Source organism: Suricata suricatta, chromosome 7 (genome assembly GCF_006229205.1).
Source record: "Suricata suricatta isolate VVHF042 chromosome 7, meerkat_22Aug2017_6uvM2_HiC, whole genome shotgun sequence".
NCBI lineage: Eukaryota > Metazoa > Chordata > Mammalia > Carnivora > Herpestidae > Suricata > Suricata suricatta.
Window position 1 is genome coordinate 43,791,926 of NC_043706.1, and position 24,161 is coordinate 43,816,086.

The 24,161-nt window shown below is 36.6% G+C and overlaps 1 protein-coding gene across 1 annotated transcript in view; it reads left to right on the forward strand.

The window, feature by feature from the left end:
• Positions 1 to 2,324: 2,324 nt before the first annotated feature.
• Positions 2,325 to 24,161, forward strand: part of CD2AP (CD2 associated protein) — a 140,456-nt gene continuing 118,619 nt past the window's right edge. Inside the window, exon 1 of the mRNA XM_029944200.1 lies at positions 2,325 to 2,747. Coding sequence (XP_029800060.1) covers positions 2,744 to 2,747 — 4 coding nt within the window. The 5' untranslated portion in view covers positions 2,325 to 2,743. The remainder of the gene's footprint in view (positions 2,748 to 24,161) is intronic.

A 24,161-nucleotide genomic window follows, 5' to 3' on the forward strand; every position in this document is an offset into this window, starting at 1 on the left:
TGTCTCTATGTACATTGCAGCATTATTTACAATAGTCAAGATACAGCTACAATCTGTATCTACTAACACATGAACAGATTAAGAATATGTGATATAAATACACACACACACATATACACACAGGAATATTACACAGCCATAAAAAAGAATAAAATCTTACCATTTGTGACAAAATGAATGAACCTAGAGGGTATTTTGCTAAGTGAAATCAGTCAGAGAAAGACAAATACTGTCTGATTTCACTTACATGTGGAATCTAAAAAACAAACAAAACAAAACAAAACAAAACAGACTCACAGATACAGAGAAGAATCTGGTGGTTACCAGAGGGAAAAGGCTAGGAGGATGGGTAACGTAGAGGAAGGGGAATAAAAAGTACAAACTTCCAGTTAAAAAATAAATAAGGGGCGCCTGGGTGGCTCAGTCAGGTAAGTGTCTGACTCTTGATTTCAGCTCAGGTCATGATCTCACGGTTCATGGGTTTCCAGCAGACAGCCCAGTTAGGATTCTCTCTCTCTCTCTCTCTCTCTCTCACTCTCACTCTCACTCTCGCTCTCTCTGCCTCTTCCTGGTTTGCACATGCACACATGTACTCTTTCTCAAAATAAATAAACTTAAAAAAAACACACAGGGATGCAATGTCATAGATAATATAGTTAATAATACTGTAATAACTTTGTATGGTGAAAGATAGCTTAATTTATCCTGGTTTTCACTTCATAATATATATACGTTTAATGACCATATTGTATTAATATTTTATGGCATGTCAATTATGCTGAACATGTACATCTCATTTAGGTATGCATATTAAATTTTTTTTCTCCTTTTCAGCCTCTGATTGTGACTGAGAATTTTTATTCTTTTACTTAAAATATATTTTTTAACATTTTTATTTATTATCGAAAGACAGAGAGAGACAGAGCACAAGCATGGGAGGGGCAGAAAGAGGAGGAGGCACAGAATCTGATGGAGATTCCAGGCTCTGAGCTGTCAGCACAGAGGCCGACACCGGGCTTGAACCTACAAACTACGAGATTATGACCTGAGCTGAAGTCAGATGCCCAATCGACTGAGCCACCCAGGCACCCCAAGAATTTTTATTTCAAAGGTATCATATGCAACATTTTGGGAAGTAAAAAAATTATATATGTTAAATATTGCAAAAGCAGGTCTGTACGAGAGCAGGAATAAACATTTAGAAAGCTGCTACTATGTGACAGACACTGTTCTTTGTAGGGTAAAGATTTCTTTCAATAGACTCAAGAAACTGAAGTTCAGGTAGGTTTAGTGAATTTACCCAAGCTCCCGCAAAAAAGTAAATGACCCTGCTAAGTTCAGAACCCCAGATCTGCTTGATTCCAAAAGGTAAGGAAGTTTTTGTGTTGAGAATCATTAATTTTTACAATTGATAGTTTTAAAAATTAAATGACATACATTCTTTAAAAAGCGTTAGGCACAGTAGTTGGCATTCAACAAATGTTGCTCTCACACATCTGTCTTGAGTTGGGTCCATTTGAACAGCAGGGGGAAAAATTGGCTGAATTATACTTGTTTCCAACTCTTTTAATGCTTATGTTTGATTACAGCAATCCTATGTCCTTCCTCATACTGAGGTTAGAAAAAATAACTGGCAGTTTTTCAAATCATGACTATTTCTCCCTCTGATCAGGTAAAGGGCTTTAGATGTTGTAGTCAGCAGACAGAGGCTAAATGAACCAATAGGTTATTTCTGTAAAATACACTTTTTTTGTGTGTGTCTAGGGTTTTGTTGTGTTTTGGTTTCCCGACAAACAAATACTTGTGATTCATTAGGAACTTTGCGAGGTAAAGAAAGTACAGGGGTCCCAGTAGCAGCTGGGCCTTAGAAGGTTGAAAAAGAGAGGTCTCTGTCTCTCTGCCCCTGTTTCTGTCTATGGACGCCTCTTTCTGTTTAAGTCCCCCAGAGACTGCTACTCTGCACCGAGCAACACCGACCGCATCGCTCCCGGGGAAAGTGGGGCGACACAGGCTCACTCTGGTTATGAGCCAAAACTTCGTACCCATCCGGGGCGACAAACCATACAAAACGGCCGTCCCAGCTGTGCCGAACTTCGCGGCGGAGGAGTAGCCGCAGCTCTTCCGGATTCCTTCCTCTTCAGCCCACTGCACCTGGACGCGGGCGGCTCGCGACTCCCCGGCTCTGACGTCACCGCACCTGGCACCAGCTGGGGTGCCGGGTGGTGAGCCCTACCGCGCAGGGGGCGGGGCAGGGAGAACGAGGGGGCTCTCGCGAGATTTCCCTCCTCCCGGGTCCAGCTCCTGGCACCTTCCCGGCCTCAGGCGGGTCTCAACTTCAGTCTTCTGTATCGCGTTCTCGAACGGCGGTTGCTGAAAGGAGCAGTGGGAGGCGGGCTCCGGGTTGGAGCCAGCGGACAGGACGAACCGGCAGGTCCCACCCCTGCTGCGGGAGCGACCGGGACGAGGAAAGTCGCCGTCTGGGCGGGCGGGGGAGGGTCCTCCCGCCGCGGCGGCTTCGGCGGAGGCCCGGCGCGAGGAGCCGCAGCCGCCGCCTCTTGCTCGGGGCCCGAGCTGACGGGACTGTCCGGGGAACGCCGCGGGCGGATGGAGGCGCCACTTCGCCCCGCCTGAGCTCAGGGGAAGGAGCGCAGCGCGGGGACCGCCTCCCGCCGCAAGTGCGGCCGCGCGATCGGCAGGAGGAGGAGCAGCGGGCGCCGGGCTTCTCCCCGCGGGAGCCCCCAGCATGGGTAAGAGCCTCGAGGTTGCCTCCCGCCGTCCCGCTGCACCTCCCCACGTCGGGCAAGCGGTTCCCCTTCTCCGTGTCCGCGGGGAGGGAACGGGGTCAGCCCCTTCGCGGCCACACCGCACCCTCCCCGCCGCCCCTCCTCGCCCTGCCTTCCACCTTGCTCTTCTCGCGGAGGAATTGGTCGGAGGGCTTGGGGGTGCTTTCTCTTGCGCCTCAGCCTGCTTTGGGGAGACGTGAGAGGGTGGGGGGTGGGAGCACCCGGTCCCCTCTCCTCGCCCACTGCCGGGCTAACATCAGGCCGAACTTCCCTCCCTGCCCCAGCCTCCCCTTTCCCTCCCCCATTCTGGTTGGATGGGGGAGGGTGATGGAAAAACTTGACAAAGTAGCACTTTTAACTTCTTTATCTTCTGCGAGGCTTTGTATAGATTGGCCTTCTAATAGGTTTCTCGTTTGTTGGTGTCACGAAAGGTAATTTTTTCCCTCCGCTAAAACTTGCCAGGGATGCCTCAAGGACGGGGAAACTTGGCTATTTACTTTGTTTTCACGTAGGCAAGTGTATTGGCACTTAAATATTAAATCTCATCCTGGGTACCGGGGTAGGGTTCGATGGGATTTCAGTGTTGAACCCTTTGAGAAGCTGTTTCCTGTTTGGAGTTAGACTTCCTTGATAGAGGAGAGAAAAGTCCACGGCCTTATATGTTATTTACTGTGTGCTTTAAAGTTTTGTTTGGAGCTAGAAAGACAGTGTTGCAGCCTGGTTTGAAAGGGAGTTTTTGTTGAGTAGTGTAACAATTCTTTTGATAACACATTTCGGTGTGGGCCAGGCACTCTCTCGCAATCCTTTAAAAATTAAAATCAATTTAAAGAAGTGTGTGTACCATTATAAATGTGTGCCATTATATAGCATACATGTGTGCCCCCCAAAAGCAGAAGCATGTTCTATAAGAATAACCCCAATTTTGGATTTGTCGAGTAAATCAGGAGGACTCTATCATCTTTTTTTGTCGTTGAGAGTTGGTGCTTTTCATATCAACGCACTGTTAACCGAAGTGAATAATTCATGCAACTAACAAATGATTTAGAAGCAGGACAAAAACAGACTACTGCTGATGTGGCACCTTCTGCCCACACATTGTTTTGCGGGAGTGCTTTAAGTATGGTGTTTACAGGTCCCCGGCTTAGCTCTTTTGTGTTTTGTTAGACTCTCTCCTTTTACGTTCTTTCAGGTAACTTTTGTACACAAAGTGCTCTTAAACCTTCAAACAATAACACCTTTGCTGTTTGGGACTTACAAATGAAATTATTTCTGATTGATTAGTTGAGTGTAACTGAGTTTTTGAGGGTTTATTCCTTTGCGCATCAAATTACGATTTGGATGAAATTTATGTAATTTCTTAAATATGTAATTCTTTAAAAATTTTTTTTAATGTTATTTATTTTTGAGAGCGCAAGCAGGGGAGGGTCAGAAAGAGAGGGAGATACAGAATCTGAAGCAGCCTCCAGGCTCTGAGCTAGCTGTCAGCACAGAGCCCGTTGCAGGGCTCGAACCCTTAGGCTGTGAGATCATGACCTGAGCCGAAGCCAGACACTTAACCGACTGAGCCACTCAGGCGCCCCTCTTTTTTTTGTCTTAAGTAGGGTGCCGAGTGTAATTAAACCTTTTGATGACTGAGAGTTGTCATTGGTGACCATGAGTTACAGTGATACCTAGAGGATCTGCTGGGTTGTGTCCAGGATTGTTGATCAGATTCCTTTGCATTTTGAAGTTACTTAAATGCATATTTTTCTGCCTTGTTCTTGGATGTGCTTGTCACTGTGATGAGTGCCCTCTTCACCCTCAGTTCTCTAACTTCTGTACAAAAGTGGGAATCATCATCAAATTTGTAATACTATATAAAGGGAAAATAAGTATACCCCTACTTACTGTGTGAGATGTTCTCTTCAGGAAGATGAGTATCAGTACTTTGGCATTGGAGTATCTATTTTAATTGTCCAGAGGCCTTTTCTTAGTGACTTCTCTGCTGTGTTCTGGTTAGGCAAGTTGCTACATTATCTAGGTAAAGTGTGATATTTGGGTGTGTGCTTTCGACTTCTTAGAATATGTTTTGAAGGTTGATTACTTGGAGATATTTGTAGTCAAGTTTTAAAAGGTATTTTTCAGACATGTCCACATGAACGTGTAGTTTAAATTTATTGGTCATGTAATAATTCATATTAAAGTTATCAGAATTATTTAAAAGGAGTTTCCTCTTTAATATAAACCTCATTTGTTTGGCAGTCTTTATGCCTTATGGTTTAAGATGGTAGCATAAAACATTTTCTATGTTTTTCTATATTATTTTATCTGGTGTGTCACAAAATGAGAAAATCTCTAATTTCTTTGTTTTGAAATAACTTGGATACCCACTAAGCGACAGTTCCCAGCATCTGTACTATTAGGTAGTAGGGCTGGAGCAGTGAGAGCACGTCTCTCCGCTGGCACAGCTTGGGGTCAAATCCTGGCTCTCCTACCTCTTAGCTGTTGTAACTGAGCAAGTTACTTAACCTGTCTGTGCTTCAGTTTCTCACTCTATAAATGGAGTAAAAATAACCTGGTAGATTGTGATGGGGATCGGATGAACTAATACTTGTAAAGTGTTTGGAAGAGAGCCAGTGCTGATTGCTGTTTTCATTTTCACATGATTTCCCTAATTCTTGCACCAGTTTATAAAAACAATTCTCAATTTTTGATCTTTGTTAGAAGCCTGCATACTGCATTTAAAGGAAGGGTGGGATCAGATAGATGATTTTGTAGTAATGCAGAAATTGATATTTTTTCAGAAATTTAATTGTGTATAATATCTTTATAAAATTTATGTAGGAATTTGGGTTTTTTTTCCCCAGTGTTGATTATACTTTGAAAAAGTCCATTATTGGGAGTAAGTTTAGGAAAATGTAAATGGGATGAGTATTAGGAGAGACTAGTAGTTTCTTTGAATTTTATGTTAAGCTAAAGCACTGTGTTTAGTTTCTACATTTATTAAATAAAGAAGAATACGTAATATAAAGAAATTTGAGGTATTGTGTATGAAAGAATTTTGAGGAGTTTAGAAAAATAGAAAGGCAAAACTTTACTTTCTTACTCCACAAGTACAGATCTGCATCTTAAGAGGGAATAAGACAGAAAGCAAGTGGCATAAAGTGTTATTAAGTGTGAGATTTTATTTTTGAAAAAAAAAAGTGGATTTTAAGGATTGCATTTTTGTTAAGTTTAGGTAAGGTTCTGAACTTCATAGTTTAAATTATTTTTAAGTCTCATCTTTGACTATTCAACATGTTTAAATTATGAGGCAGTTTTAATGGACAGAAATATGCTTTTGGTTTAGAGATGATACATGCACTTTTTTAATAGAGTAATTTATTTCCTTATTTTACTTTGTTGCACTGTGTGGAGAAAAATCTTGATTTATGCAGATAAGTAGTGGCAAATGGAAATTGCCTGCTAAGGGCTCACCTTTCAGTCTGAGGATTTATTTTAATTAAACTAATCCAGAGCATGAAATGGGAATATCAGGGCTTTTTTGTTTCAATGTTATATCACTAGCCAAGCTAATAATAAGTTGTATTCCTTAGCTAGTAGGTACTCATGATTAGATTTTTCTAAGTGTTTCAAACTTTGAATATAGTTCTAAAAAATCCCATTAAGGGTGGAAATTCACATTGATAAAATTTTATATTTTCCTATAGAGACTAGTCTGACATTTGTCATATAATTTTCTAAGTGAGGGATTGGCAAAATAAAATGAAATCTCATTAACTTAATAAGATCTACATTTTAAGGCATTCGAGATAAAGGCAAAGTTGTAATATATGAAATGTTTTTGGTTCATTTCACTTGCCAATTAAAAATAAATCCAGGGGAAGGGGGAGGAGGAAGGGAGGTGGTGGTAATGGAGGAGGGCACTTGTGGGGAAGAGCACTGGGTGTTGTATGGAAACCAATTTGACAATAAACTATTAAAAAATAAAATAAAATAATCCAAATTTTTATTTATACATAATCTACATCTGGGATCTGTTTTCTCCTCTCATCTGTCATGGAATATCCTTCTCTATTAAATATATTTTAATTGCAAATCGATCCATGTGATATGTCACATAAATAAAGGATAAGAACCATATTGTTTCAATAGATGCATAAAAATTATTTGACAAAGTACAACATCTATTCCTGATTTAAAAAAAAAACTCTCAACAAAGCAGGTTTAGTGGGAACATACCTGAACATAAGAAAGACCATGTATGAAAAACCACAGCTAACATCATTCTTAAGGGGAAAAAATTGAGAGCTTTTCCCCTAAGGTCAAGGACAAGACAAGGAAGGATGTCCACTCACCACTTTCATTCAGTATAGTACTAGAACTCATAGCCACAGCATTCACAAAACAAAAAGAAATAAAAGGCATCCACGTTTGTAAGGAAGAAGTAAAACTTTCCTTATTTGCAGATGATGTGATACTGTATATAGAAAGCCCAAAAGACCCCACCAAAAAACTGCGAGAACTGATAAATGAATTCAGTAAAGTCACAGGATCCAAAACAATGCACAGAAATCTGCTGCATTTTTATACACTAGTAATGAAGCAGCAGAAAGAGAAATTAAGAAAACAATCTCATGTATAATTACACCAAAAGTAATAAGATACCTAGGAACAAACCTAACTAAAGAGATGAAAGACTTGTACTCTGAAAACTATAAGAACTTGATGAAAGAAATTGAAGACCACAGAAAGAAATGGAAAGACATTTCATGCTTATGGATTGGAAGAACAGAAATTGTTAAATTGCCTGTACCCAAAGCAATCCTTATCCAGATACAAGCAGAATTTTTAACAGAATTAGAACGAACAGTTCTAAAGTATGTATGGAACTACAGAAGACCCTGAATGGCTGAAGCAGTCTTGAAAAAGAAAAGCAAAGGTTGAGCCATTACAATTTTGGACTTCTAGTTATATTACAAAGCTGTAATAATCAAAAGAGTATGGTACTGGCACAGAAATAGATATGTAGATCACTGGAGCAGAATAGAAAATCCAGAAATAAATCTACAATTTTATGGTCAATTAACTTTTGACAAAGAAGGAAAGAATATCCAGTGGGGAAAAGATAGTCTCTTCAACAAATGTTGTTGGGAGAAATGGACAGCAACCTGCAAAAGAATGAAAGTGTACCACTTTCTTACACTGTACACAAAAATAAATTCAGAATGGTTAAAGACCTAAAACCATAAAAATCCTAGAAAAGAACACAGGCAGTAACTTCTTTGACATCGGCCATCGCAAAAATCTTCCCAGATATATCTCTTGAGGGGAGAGAAACAAAAACAAAAATAAACTGTTGGTGTTACATTAAAATAAAAAGCCTCTGCACAGCAAAGGAAACAGTTAACAAAACTGAAAGGCAGCCTAGGAATGGGAGAAAATATTTGCAAATGACCTATACAATAAAGGGTTAGTATTCAAAATATATAAAAAATTTATACAACTCAACACAACACCCAAGACATTTTTCCAAAGAAGACATATAGATAGCCAGCAGGCACATGAAAGGATGCTCAATATTACTTACCATCAGGTGAATGCAAATCAAAACTAAATGTGAGATATCATCTCATATCTGTCAGAATGGCTAAAATCATCAACACAAAAAACAACTGGTATTGGCAAAGATGTGGCGAAAAAGGAGCTTTGTGCACTGTTGGTGGGAATGCAAATTGGTGCAGCCACTCTGGAATATTATCCACTCAGGTGGAATATTATTCAGCCATAAAAAGAATGAAATCTTGCCATTTGCAGCCACATGGATAGAGCTAGAGAGTATAATGCTAAGTGAAATAAGTCAGTGAGAGAAAGACAAAAACCACATGATTTCACTCATATATGGAATTCAAGAAAGAAAACAAGCACAGGGAAAAAATAAAAGACAAAGTAAGAAACAGACTCTTAATTACAGGGAACAAACTGATAGTTGTCAGAGGGGAAGTGGGTAGGGATGGGTGAAATAATAGGCTTTGGGGATTAAAGAAATTCCCTTATTGTGATGAGCACTAGGTTGTATGGAAGTGTTGAATCACTATATTGTACACCTGAAACATATAATTCTGTTAACTAACTAGAATTAAAATAAAAACTTAAAGTTAAAAATGTATTTTAAGCATGATAAATGTTTAATTTTCTAATGTGTTTATGGAAAGTGGTGTCATGGCAAGGGCTTGAATGCAGGCAAAGAAGAGTGTAGTGATTCTTGATTTGGGTGAGAAAAGAACAAAGCTGCAGTTCTGCTTCCTACGTAAACTGGTGAAGCAAGGCATTAAAGATGTGAAAGTTCAGCTTGTGTTCATAAGAGAAGGGGCAAATAAAAACCAATATGCTGTGATTGAAATTAGGCAGATTGGGTGATCGTGATGAGGGATCTGTGACTTGCTTATTTGTAGGAATTCATATCCAACTATGAGGTAGATTGACCTCAAGCAGGACTTAGGTCTTTCTTCATGGAAGAGAGGCCAAAACACTGGTCTGGGGAATCTGGATAGCGATCCATACATGTCTGCAGTCAGCCTGTTGTCCTGAGGGGTGTGTGTAGTAAAAGGCAGTGTATAGACAAATAGATGGAATGGCCCAGCTTGGTGTGGGAGTGGGATGGTGGTTGGTGGCAGGCACTAGGTAGAGGTACAGACTGACATCTTGTGGGAAAAGGGGTGTGGCAGTAGTCTTTGAAGTCCTAGACACAGGGAAACAAAATCAGACAGCATCTAGATTTTTATGAGAGACAAGGCAGGTATTTATTCCCAGGAACAAACCCAAACTTGGTTATTGGAATTGTGTAGGATGAACCAAGCAGTAATACTGAGCTCCTAAGCTATAGATCTTTTGTATTTTCTGTCTTGAGAGTATATTTGTAGCCTGCATTAGTTCCTGGATCTAGAAGCGGCTTTGGATAATGGGGTGACGTGAGATTTTCTATCTAAGTACTTGAGAGGATATTTCTTGGTCATAGTCTAAGATTCCTTCTGTTTTTACTTGGTCCTAGGGATGTTTCTGCTTTTTCTTTGCTGCTGCTTTTCACTCTTCTTTCAGATCCCAATGCAGAGCAGATTAGTTTCAGTCTACCCTTCTGTTTCAGAAACAAGAAAACAATCTTTAACAAGTTGAGTAGTTGTAACTACCAATATAATATTAAACAGTCAAGTAAGAAGAAATTTGAAAGTACCACTAATTATTAGTTGTTTTTTTTTTTGAACTGTATTAGAGTTCGGCTATTTATTAGAAAGACTTGGTTTTTTTTTGTTTGTTTGTTTTTGTTTTTGCTTGTTTTGTAGCCCTTTTCACTGTCCCACCATACCCTCCCTCTCTTTCTTCCAGCTTTTGTTAGGTTAATGTTAGATGTTTAGACAGTCATTTATTACCATTGTTAGGCAGATAAAATTCCCTTCACAATCTTACCAGGGCTTCTCTGACCTAAGACTGTTATAATATGGTTGACTCTTGAACAACTCTGGGGTGAGGGGTGCTGAACTCCCACCCCAATCTCTGAAGTTGAAAATTGAGTTTAACTTTGACTCCTCTAAAACGTAGCTAAGAGCCTGCTTTTTAGCCAGAGCCTTACCCAATAAACAGTTGATTAACACATATTTTGTATGTTACATGTATTATTTACTGTAGTCATACACATAAAATAAGCTAGAGAAAAGTTGTAATTAAGAAAGTCAAAGTGGGGGGCACCTGGCTAGCTCAGTTGGTAGAGCATGTGACTCTCGATCTTGGGGTCATGGGTTGAAGCTACATGTTGGGCCTGGAGCTTAAGTTAGAAGGAAGAGAAAATGCACACAAAAAATTACATATATATGTGTGTGTGTGTGTATAAATAGACCTGAGCAGTTCAAACCTGGTATTCAAGAGTCTACTGTACTTTCATTTTTCAGTCAGAACTTTGGTTTTGGCTCCAAGTAAGGTAGGCATTTTGGACTAAATTTGACATTGTTTCTTTTTTGTATTTTGGTTTTTGTTTCTGAAGTCTCAGGTACCTGGATGTTCTACTTTCTTACTGTTTCCATTCAACCAAAAGTATATTTTCTAGTTGTTTGCACTTAAGGGAACTTTTACTCTAAGAAGAAACTGCTTTTAAAAAATTCATTGTTCTAAATTGATACCTAGTTTAAGATGTTGATCTATTGCCAGATATGGAGTGTTATAGAGACTTTCTTTCCTAGAACCTATTTATACCATATCAGTCCTTTTCAGTACCTCTAGGAGACTGGCATTTTATAATCTTTCACATTTTGTATCTGTTATTAAATTTCCCATCATGATCCCATTCTCTTTCTCATCTAATTTACAAAGACAAAGATAACTCATACGGGATCCTAAATTCCAGTATCTGTTTTAGTGTCACATAGCTCAGGTTCTTTTCAATGATTTGGTGTCCAAGTAGTTAATTCCAAGAGAGTGACTGTGTGGCATCTAATCACTGGGAGATTCTAGTAGGAAAATACTTCAGTATGGTAATAGTAACATGTAGTTACCGTACTAAACCACCAACATTAAGAGAAAGGTTCTGCTGCAAAGTTTATGGTCAAGGAAAGGGAGCTGTATGTGAAAGCTGAATCAAGAAGTATTTGCCTTAATGTGAGGAATGTGATTAATGCCATGCTATGCACTTGGGAGATGAGGACAAATATATATTTTGGTGTCTCAAGCAGTGTTATGGATTGAGCATATTATTAGAATCATTTAGACTAAAAAAATAATTCACAACCCCTGAAGATTCTAACATAAATGCTCCTACCTCTTCCTCCCTCCTGGGGTTGATGAGTGTCCTGAATGTTTTGAGATGGCTTATAGTACTATGATAGGAATAAGACTTAACCTGATAGGAATAAAATTTAACATGTCAGTCTTTACAAATCCAAACAAGAGAAGGAGTGTAGTACGTTAAGAGGATGTATTCCAATGTCAGAAATGTTAAAATGCAACTAGAGAAGCCTAAGGAAGATCCCCATACAGATTTCTGTGTTGGGAGGTGAATGGGATTTGTTCCTCTCTCTTTAGTTTGACCATTTTGACATAGTAAGGACTTGGCAGTAGCCAAGACATATTTTTTCTATTCCTGGTACAGAGTCTTTGGAGTGAGTTATGTCTTCATTTGAACTGATACCTTTAAGAGTCTTTTACCTGAAATATTAAAACTGCCTTAACATTGTTAGTATCTATCAGTGCCCTAGTACAGAGGCCAGAAATTTTGACCTAATACCCTAGACTGACTTTAATTACTTTAAGAGTGAAATTTCTAGAGCATTTATCATGATTACTGTATCAAGTGCCAAAATGTTTGTTTTGAGTTTAAGAAGTTAATGTATTTGTAAAATTGAGACCTATAGTCTTGGATAAAGTAGAGTATAATATTTTTAGGAAACAAAGTTGATCTTTCAAATGTATACTCTCCTACACGATTTTTTTTTTCCTTATTCTTTATAGTAGAAACAACAAACTTCAAGTCATTTGGAAATGTGTTCTCCTGGTATCAACATTTTGTATTAGACTTCGAAATTCCTTCTCAGCTGCAGCAGATTGCCCTCTGTTACTTTGCCTTACTGTTTTGGAATGTGTGTGTGTAAATAAGATGAAGACTTCATTTTTACTTAACTATTAATTAGACCATTCTTAGAAAGCACATTTTATGAAGCAGTTAAAAAAAAATTGCCCTAAATGAAAATAAATCTGTTGACAGTTTAGAATTTTCAGCATGAATGTCAAATGGAAGAAGTGTAAACGTGATATTTTAGACCCCAAGGTAATTCCTTTCCCAAAAAAATTTCCTAAATTTCTTATATTCTTTATATTTTATAAAACCCAATTAAGTTTAGTTAGAACCTCATAGTTTAAAACCTAAATAAAAACTCCTTTGTTATTTTCTTCATTTCATATGTAATGAATGACCTTACTTGCCTCATCACTTATTTTAAATTTTATTTAAAAAATTTAGCACCTTTAATAACTAGCAGAAAATTGTGAGTCTGCTGAGTATACTTTAATTTGGAATAATTGGGAAAAGGTATCCAGCGAGTCTGGTGAATAATACAAAAGTTAAGTACAGTATATTGAAGTATGACCACCTGAACTAGGCTAACAAAATGCTGTCTGGGAAGCTAGCTACTGTTTCAAGTTGGTATGAGGTCTAAATAACTAACCTTAGGGGTGCCTGGCTGGCTTAGTTAGTAGAGTGTGCAACTACTGATTTCCAGTGAGTTCAAATCCCACTGTTGGGTGTAGAGATTACCTAAACTCTTAAAAAAAAAAATAGCAAAAAACCCACAAAAAACCCAAACTCTTTAATCCTTCCTAAATGACTGTTGAGGCTCTTAAACATTTTAATAGGGCATCAGTAATGTTGAATATTAAACATCTTGTCAGGTGAGTTGTTGATTGCCTACTCCATCTGTGTTGCACTTAACATTCTCCTAGTAAATAAAGAGAAAATTACCTGCTTCACAACTCAGAGACATTTCTATATCACATGTTAAACACATGTAGGCATAAAGGCTTAATTTGCTTAAAATTTGTTTAAAATAACTTGAACAGGGCACCTGGGTGCCTCAGTTGGTTGAGTGTCTAACTCTTGATTTTGACTCAGGACATGATACCAGGGTTGTGGGATCGAGCCCTGCCTTGGGCTCCATGCTCAGCATGGAGCCTGCTTAAGATTCTCTCTCTCCCCTGTCCCTCTTCCCTGCTTTCTCTCTCTCTCTCTCTCTGAACATAAATAAATAAAATAACTTGAAAGAGTGTTGCTTGAACTTATTATAAAATTACACCATCTTAAATGAGTGTTGTAAAGCAAGTACACATATGTTCTTTAAGGCATACTAACCTGGTAAATTACATATATAATTAAAAGTTTCCTAATAGCTATGTTAAAAAATAAAACAGAACAGGTGAAATTAATCTTAATATTTTGGATATGTTGGATTAAAGGAAATAGTTATTTCAGTGTATTTAATATAAAAAGTTATTACTGAGATAGTTTACGTTTTTTTTCTGTCTCAAGTGCACATGTGTCTGGTGTTACTAGCTGACCAGTACAGTTTTAGAATATAAACCTTCAGGTTTGTTGTGAATCTAATAAAAGTATATATAAAAAAATTTAAAAATTATTATACAATTATAACTTATATAGTTATAAATTATTTTGCAAGGAATTGTACTATTTTAGAGTTTCTTAATGATAAACCATTTTTGGTCTTGATTAATTTTATATTAGTTATTAGTGATAATTTGTTGTAATTAGATAAATATATGCTCTCATGGAAAAAATGCTTAAGTTTAGTAGATCGCATGTAATAGGCCTGAAGTTTGTTTCATTCTGCTTTCTAAAAAAATACAGTTTTAGGCAGTTGGCCTACTGGTATATTAGAGAAATTGAAGTTTTTCAACCACATTTGGATTGCTATTTGAAAGTATAGTTTGGCCTTAGTAATTAGCAGTTTTTTCATTTTATAATGCTTAACTTCAGAGATAAGATTTAAGACTGGTATTTCACAAATAAATGAATGCCGTTGGTCAGAAGCACAAAAGAAAAACACAGGAATAGTTATTGGTGGTATAATACGTTCTCAACGTACATGAAAATACATGTCAGGAGCCTGTCAGTTTTAAACACGTAAAATTTTTCATGGACCTTGATAACAGAATTATTTTGGGTAAAAGATCTATATATATGTATTTTTAAAGTGTTCTTTTTATTAATTAATTTATTTTTGAGAGACAGAGAACAGCATGAGCAGGGGAAGGTCAGAGAGAGAGGGAGACACAGAATCCAACGCAGGCTCCAGGCTCTGAGCTAGCTGTCAGCACAGAGCCCGATGCGGGGCTCAAACCCATGAACCCTGAGATCATGACCTGAGCCGAAGACGGATGCTTAACTGACTGAGCCATCCAGGCTCCCCAAGGATCTGTATTTTTTATTGGATTTTTAGTGAGGTCTAAATTCTGAAAAAAGTTCACAAGGAGACTCTTAAATGACTATTTTATGATTTCTTACCCATCTTTTAACATTTCTAGTTCTTTGTCATCAGTCCTATCCCATAATTAATTGGTTCTTCCCAGAACAATAATAATTATAATTTTGTCTTGTCAGTAAATACTTTGGTTCAAATTAGGTATTTCTTGAAGTCTTTTTATATACCAGCACCAACAGAAGCATTCAAAATAAAAAGATGGACAAGATCCTTGCCCTGGATTGCTTAATGATTAGCGGGGAGATTGCAGTATATTGTAATGGCTGTTAACATTTAGTGAATATTTATTAGGTATTTATTAGGTACTTCTGTTTAAAGCATGGTTTTAAGCACTTTACTGGCATTATTTAATTCTCACAACAGATCGTACATTTTGGGGTTCTGTTATTTTTCTCATTCTATAGGTTAGTAAAGAAGCATAGAAATAGTCGTTAATTACTGCGGAATCCAGGCAGTTGTATGTGTTCCAGTGCTTGTGCCACACTTAAGCACTGTAACATGTGGAACCAATTCCTGACTCTTCCTCTGAGAGGTGTCTTTAGGGTTATAGAGAAAAGGCATTTAGATCTTCTGTATTCTGCCCTACTTTTTTTTAATCCATTCTTTCCACATTGTAACTTACTTTGTAATTTCCTTATTTACATGTTTATTGCTTATTTATCTTATTCTTTAGAATGTAAATACGGAGTACAAACTTTCAGAATATAAATTCCAGGAGTGCAGAGCTGCTGCTGCTTTTTTTTTTCCTTTCTTCCCTAGATGTATTCAGGTACCTGGAACAGGTGCCTACCTTCCAGCAGCAGCCCCTCAAATACTTGCTGAATGAGTATGCAGGATCATTATACTTGTGTTGAAGGAAGAATCTAAAATTCTAGGCAATTTAGTATCTTCTGTTTCAATGCTACAAATAGCTATTGAGTACATTTGATATATCAGGCACTGTGATAGGGCTTGGGAATACAAAGAGAAGTGAAATGAAGTCCCTGCTCTCAACCCTGGCTAGATAATGTGTTCTGGTATCTTGAATTTAACACCTCTTTGCATATATGAATTTAAGTTATTTTTTAATGCATGTATTTACTTTTGGCATATGCCTTGAAACATGGAGAAATTGAAATGATAACTTCAGGTTTTTTCATGATTCTGATTATTCTTATAGGTTCTTGCAGTTGTTTACATAACTGCATTGCATTACGTTTTTACAGTCTTCTTGAGAATTAAATTTTCCATTTTTTGGTAAGCATAAAATTTATTTTAACTGATATTTTTGCTAATTATTAGCATTTAGGGAATGCTTTTAATGTGAGGTATTTTATTCAGTGTTTAATTTCCATTGGAGCATTCTTGGGTAAATGATCATTGTTTTCATTTTCCAAAATCAGAAATTGAAGTTAAAGAGATTGTTACTCACCCAAGGTCAGAGACAGGATGTGGAGAAGGCTGGATTAAACTTGCATTGTTCTGATTTTAAAGCATGTCCTCTTAATTATTTCTTAAAACATTGGGGGAGAAAGTTGAGCTACAGAGAGCAAGTAATATGGATTGAAATGACTGTTCTAATGTGGCATAAGAATAAAGAAATTTAAATATTTATCACTCTAAATTTGTGGATTGGTATTACATATTGTACATGTATTTGGGTAACTTCTCTTAAAAGATTTTACATTTCAGTTGTATGTTACACTTTGGTCTTTTATTTATGTATCCAGTAGAGTATCATAAGATTTTTTTTTTTTTGATGAAGTCTCTAAAACTTTATGACAAATACATGGCATTTTTTTATGTGACTTGAAATGTGCTTAAAACCAATTTCTATTGTTTTTTCAAAATTAATATGGGAATAAAAATCTGAAAGGATATATTAATAATTATTTTTATTTATTTTACATATTTTTATTTTTGAGTATTTTTTTATTATAGAAAGAGCATGCACATATGTGCAAGTGGAGGAGAGGGGCAGAAGGAGAAAGAAAGAATCTTAAGCAGGATCCATTTAGTGCAGAGTCTTATGCTAGGCTTTATCTCATGAGCTAAAATCAAGAGTTGGGTACTTAACCAACTGAGCCACCCAGATGCCCCTAAGTGAGGAATATTTAATAGAATTTTCCACCTTGTTTGCTTTTCAGATGTATTTTGTATATTTATTCTTAGGATTTGTTTTTTTGGAAGGAGGCATTAATCACATGTGCATGGTAATTGCTTTGCTTTGAACTAATTCTTAGTCTTTATGAGATTAAAATCCTTTTGTTTTTATTTTTTAAAAAATTTTTAACGTTTATTTATTTTTGAGAGAGAGAAACACAGAGTGTGACCGGGGGAGGCTCAGAGAAAGAGGAAGACACAGAATCTGAAGCAGGCTCCAGGCTCTAAGCTGTCAGCACAGACCCACAGACCATGAGATCATGACCTGAGCTGAAGTCGGCCACTTAACTGACTGAGCCACCCAGGCGCCCCAAAATTATTTTGTTTTTAAAACTTAGATTATTTTTATAGATACTTGTTACTATGGATCTGATTTACTAATGTTAAAAAGAATGTAATACTCTGTAAAAATTTTCTTATACCGCATACTCTCTTCTCTGAATACTCTTTGAATAAGAGCACTTGGTACTATGCAGACTTCTGCACTCATGCTAAGCAAAATAAGTCAGGCAGAGAAGGACAGATACCATATGTTTGCACTCATAGGTCTAACAGGAGAACAGGAGAAACCTAATGGAGGACCAGGGGGAGGGGAAGAGGGAAAGAGAGTTGGGGAGGGAGAGGAACGCAAAACTTGAGAGACTACTGAATACTGAAAACGAACTGAGGGTTGAAGGGGGGAGGGGGGAAACGAGGTGGTGGTGATGGAGGAGGGCACTTGTGGGGAAGAGCACTGGGTGTTGTATGGAAACTAGTTTGACAATAAACTACTTAAGAAAAATACAAAAAGGAGGGTTGCATTTTGTGTATGATATCTTTATGCACAAATCACTACCAGTGATGAACCTGTTTCTGTTGAAAGTAAGACATGTTTATCAGTTCTATTTTAATTTGAGGAGGTCACAGAATTCTGATATCATATAGCTAAAAGGACTTTAGGGCTTTCTGTGCTTCTCATTAGTATTTTGACTGGGTAACTTTAGGGAACCTGAACAATGAAATGTCAAATAACAGTAAGCAGTGCTCATCAATGTCACATTTCTCCATTTATGTAAAAATAGTCCTGGAAATAAGTTTTTGGTACAGATTTTTGGTTTTGGCAAGAAATAAGTATTTAATACTGAAAATAAAAAGTAAAAATGTTTTTTATTTTTTATTTTTATTTAAAAATGTTAAATATGTTAATTTTGAATGAGAAAGGAGGGAGAAGGGGCAGAGAGAGAGGGGGACACAGAATCTGAAGCTGGCTCCAGGCTCTGCACTGTCAGCACAGAGCCCCATGTGGGGCTCCAACTGAGGAACCATGAGATCATGCATGACCTTGGCTTCGAAGTTGGAAGCTCAACCAACTTGGCCATCAGGCGCCCCCCAAAAGTATTTTTTATCTTTATCTTTATTATTATTATTATTTAAATAAGAGGTATAAAGTGTTTCTATTGTATTACTGCTTCTTTGGAATAAAGCTTATAATTGCTTCTAAACTTACAATGGAGTATTTTTTTTGTTAATTTCTGTATAACTTCTTGTATTTTGTCATTTGCTATAATAAAAACAGAGGTTAAAAGCTCAGTGGTATAATATAACCAGTATAGAGTATATTTAATTTGACAGACCTATTAGATATTGTAGTATTTATCTATACTATATTATTCAGAACCAAAGTAAATATTCCCTAGTGAATGCCCATTCACCTCAAACCTGTTTGAAGTTGTGTAAATTTTTTATACTATTTTTTTATGAAGTGACTTTTCATTATCAGATGAATAAATTTATTAGGGCAGAATAGTTAGCAAACATAATATTACCATTGATATTTTGTGTATAATTTTTAAAAAATTCTGGATTTTAAGACTTTTAACCTTAATTTTCAGACATTCTTTTGTTTTAAAAAAAATCAATATTTTTTATTGTTTTTTAAAAATCACTATTAAAAAATAAAATCGTGGACTCCTTTAAAAAATACTACCAGTAAACACTGTCCCTACCTGCAGCCAAATTGTTAAGAAAATATATATATATATATATTTTTAAGTGAGGATTAAATTCTTAGAGTGGCTGTACTTCGTTTTAGATACTATAGTTTTGCTTGTTTTTCAGTCTTGGTTGTATTATTTTTTTGTTTCTTTCAAGTGCCTTTAATTCTTTGTCTGGTTTGCTGCAGATATTTATTCCTAGTTTCGAATTTGCTTGCTTTAAATTTTGATTGTTTTGTTTGCTCTTAGAAATGTCTCCTCACCACATTTTTGATACTTAACTTCCATTTCCTCTTCTCCCTCCTTTGTGTACCTCCTCCTCTTCCCTCCTCCTTCCTTCCTTCTAATCTTCTGTGTGTGTACGTGTGTGAGAGAAGAATAGTTTTCTTTTTAAAGTTTATTTATTTTGAGAGAGTGCGCTCACATGCACAGAGGAGGGGCAGAGAGGGGGTGGGGAGAGAGAATCTCCTGCAAGCTGCAAGCTCCGAGCTCAGTGCAGAGCCTGATGCAGGGCTGGAACTCAGGAACCGTTGGATCAGGATCTGAGGGGAAATCACAAGTTGGCACCCTGATATCTTTCTTCTTCTTCCCCTTCCTCCTCTTCCTCCTCCTCTTCCTCCCTCACCTCCTCCTCCCTCCTTTTCCCCCTCTTCCTCCTCCTCCTCTTCCTCCTCCTCCTCCTCCTCCTCCTGTTCTTTTCTTCTTCTTCTTCATAATTTTTTAAGTGTAAGTAAATTTTATACCTGACATGGGGCTTAAACCTACAACCCTGAGATCAAGAGTTATACCTCTTGGGACACCTGAGTGGCACAGTTGGTTAAATGTCCGACTCTTGGTTTTGGCTCAGGTCATGATCTCATGGTTCATGGGTTTGAGCCCCGCGTCAGAGTCTGCTGTGACAGTGCAGAGCCAGCTTGGGATTTTCTCTCTGTTCCCCCACCCCCCTTCTCCCCATCTTTCAAAATAAATAAAATTAAAAAAAAAATTAAGAGTTACACATTCTTCTGACTGAGCTAGCCAGGTACCCTGAGAAGAGGTTTTTTTTTTGTTTGTTTGTTTTTTTAAACTCAACTAGAACCCACCGGGTATGGTATGAAATGAAAATCTGTACATAGCGTATTTCCTCTAATAATGGAGTTTTTCAACCTTAGCAATTTTGGGCCAGAAATAAATTTGTTGTGAAGGGCTGTCCTGTGCATTGATAGGTACTTAGCAGTATCCCTTGCCCCTAACCACTAGTTGCCCTTGGCATTGCCTGAGTCACAACTCTTAGTGTCTCCAGACTTTGCCAGCTGTCCTATGTTGGGCAAATTCATCAATGTTGAGAACCACTGCCCTAATATAAATTAATTCTGAATTTTCATGTTATGAATCTGTTTATCCTGAGAGAAACTGAATTGCTAATTTATCCCCAAAGCTTATGTTTTCTAGGACAATGCTTGAGGTTAAGACCTCATGTTAGGAGTAATTTTTACTGAGTCAAGAGGGACTGAATTCATACGAAATACAGTAAGGCTAAAGTTTATTGAATGCTACTTAGAATCTGTGTATCATGTAGTAGTTTATTTATATGATAAATGAGATTTTCCAAGACTTACTTATTCATTATTATTAAAAAACTTTTTTTAATGTTTATTTACTTTTGAGAGAGAGAGCATGAGTGGAGGAGAAACTGAGAGAGAGGGAGACACAGAATGGGAACTGTCAGCACAGAGCCTGATGTGGGGCTTGAACTCATGGGCTGTGGGATCATGATCTGAGCTGAAGTCAGATGTTTAACCAAGTGAGCCATCCAGGTGCCCCTATTATTATTTTTAAAGTAAGCTTTATGCCCATTGTGGGGCTTGAATTTATGACCCTGAGATCAAAGAGTTGTGTGCTCTACTGACTGCGCCAGCCAGGTACCCCAGATTTTCCAAGATTAAAACTCCATCTCTTGCTTATTGTGGTGGCTAGTTGTCTATATATTTGAGTTCCCTGAATTGGCATTATGTAGAACCTTATGTTTTTGAGATGGTACATTTGTGGGTGCAAATTTGGTCTTAATATCATTTAAATTGTGTTTAAATAATGAATAAGTCATGAATAAATAATGAACACATTTTAACGAATTAATTATTTTAAGATAGTGAAGTTTTATAAGCTTTGTGTTCTATGGGAGTTTTGGAAAAATTAACCTTTAAAACAAATCATCTGTTTTGGGGAACTGTTTTTGAAAAGGCCGTTTTTAGGCTACTTTCTGATTTTATTCCTGGATTATGGATCTTTTGATTTTATTTTATTTTATTTATTTAATAAAACATGTTTTTAAAAAATTTTTATTTTTACTTAATTTTTGAGAGAGAGAGGGGGTAGACCGTGAACATGGGAGAGGAGAGAGAGAGGGAGACACAGAATCCAGACGGGCTCCAGGTTCTGAACTGTCAGCACAGGATCTGATGCGGGGCTCTGGAACTCACAGACTGCGAGACCATGGCCTGGGCTGAAGTTGGTTACTTAACCAACTGAGCCACCCAGGCGCTCCTGTTGATTTTATTTTTAATCTCCTGAGCAATTTGTGTGTTTTTTTTTTTTAATAGAAATTTATCCATTTAAGTGAGACTTTTTTTAGATTTGGAACTCTATTTTTTTAGGCTTGGAACTTTATAGCCTAATGAAGAACCAGCTTTGATTCATAGGTTCTCACATGCCTCTCTCTGGGTATCTGCGTCTGGTGCCCACTCTGCAGCATCTCTTTTTAGAGTGTTGAATGGACAGATCTCTTTGTGTATTCTGTAATCCCTTGTGGCTCCAATTTAATTTTCAATGCTCATTCTGATTGACTTCGTTCAGGTATTTAATCATTTGAGATGTTTTAGAAGTGGCTAACCATAGAAGTGCTACTGTTGTTCATTGGTTTAATAATCATAACTTAAGTCTTTGGGGAGAGGATGGCTGCTTATATAGTGGCAAAAATATCCCCAAAATTCTAAGATGAATTTATTTTGAAGTTTACTGACTTTAGGAGGATATGGGACTTTAGGAGGATATGAGAAGGAAGTGTTTTTTGGTTGTAGTTTGATTATCTGAAAAAATGAAATATAGAATGCTACTTTAACATGTATAAAAAGAGGTTATACAACAAACTAATTTTTAAGGAATAAGTAAATTTTACTGGGAAATATGTGAACTGTTGAAATGAAAGTTCGACTTTTGAATAGAGATTTTGTTAAAGTGGATAAAATATTTGAAAGTCAACTCTGTAATTTTCCTGCAAGATGGCACAAATAATTTAGAGTATTACAACATAATTTAAATTTAAAGAGGCGTTCATTGTATTGCTGGCATTCACTGGAACATGTTTTTTGTCATATGCTTTATGACTTACTACTATAGTATTTTGAATAACATTGTGTGTTTTATATAGGTAGCATATATTATGTGTATGTACATATTATATACAAGAATAGTACTAAGGAAACTTAACAGTTTTCATATCCAAATATAGTCATTGTAATTAAGTAGATGGCTAAGAGGAGGTAGAACTATTAACATTAAATTGAGTCAATAAATAGTCAAGAACTTGAAAAACAGAATATTTGGAAGTCAGGAACATTTCTTGTTCCATATGACTTGTACTATAGAATTGTGGTTTTTAAGATAGTGAAGTGATATTGGAAGATGAAGATTAACTTTTTTGTATTGAGTTTAGTCTTAGTAACTAAATTACAGAATTATATTGGAATAAGGTGGATGAGATTTACAGCATTTTAATGATTTCTTCAGGGTTGAAACATATCCTAGTTGGTTCTAACTGGCTCTGCTACTTACTAAGTGAAAGGTTTTTATGTGTTCTGGGGGGTCATAACCTTAGATACCCTACTTGTAACCCTCCTTGGACTGAAACCCTAACGGGAAAAGAGTATCATTATGATAATCAACACTGTTGCATAAGTGTGGTTCTGCCACCCAATGTTCTGTAAATGCAGTACATCATCAGATACCAACATTAATAACATCTTTTCTGATATAAAAACTTCGTTTTAGAGTTTAGAAAATACAGCGAGAATAAAGGAGGAGAAAAAAGACCTGTAACTTCTCAGGGTGAAGTTATTTTGATGTATTTCAGGTCTTAAAAATTAAACATATTTTACAGATTTGGTTTATGCTTTACATGTAGTTTAGTCTCTTGCCTTTATTCATTTGAAATTTCGTTGTACGTATTTTCCTAAACTATATCATTCCTAATTGAGTCTTATTCCCTTGTATGGTTTCACTGTATTTGATTTAACCAGTCTCCTGTTGTTTGACATGGATTGCTTAAGGTTTTTGTGTATATTTTAATGATTATTATAATTTTGCTCTTCAAGCTACATAATTCAGATTTTTAATAGAAAAATAAGAAAATTGCAAATAATGCAAATGAGGGGAAAACCTATCCAGAGATATTTACCTATGATTGTGATATATATCTTTGCAAACTTTTTTTTTTGGTGGTATATAAACCATGTGTGTGTTTTATACAAAAGAAATCATATATTTGAAATTTTTTTCTCTTGATGGTAGTATTGTGAGTATGGGTCATTTTGTTCTGTTTCTCTTTTTTAATACAATAGCCTTATTATTCTGGCTGTGTTAATTAGTATTAGTTTTTTTTTTTTAAATAGGTATTTGGGCAATTTGGAAAGTGAAAGACAATAAAAATCCAAGTTGTCTTACCACTCAGAAATAACTATTAACATTTTTGTTTGTGGATTTCCATACTCAAATTTCTTAATCTTCCCTCCCTCCCCTTTTTCCTTTTTGGAAAAAATAAGATTGTGTGATAACTTAACAACATATCTTTTATTTATCACTAACATCTTTCTAGGACTACGTTACCGTTATCCCCACTGATGTCAGAATTACTAGACTTTTTTACTCTTTATAGCATTACAAAAGACAGTATTTGTACGTAGTTATCTTGTTGATAACTATTATTGTTGAATTGACATACAGGAAAATGGACTTTTTTGGAGGTGTACGGTTCTATTAATTTTGTAGCCCCTTTCCCACCCCCTGCAGCAACCAGCTGTTTTTCATCTTCATAGATTTATCTTTTTGAAAAGTCATATAAATGGGATTGTACAACATGTAACCTTTTGAAATTGGCCTATTTTAATATATGCTCTTAAGATTCATTCAAGTTACTGTATCAATAGTTCATTTTTTTGTTGCTGAGTAGTATTTCATTACATGAATATACCACAGTTTTGTATCTATTTATCCAT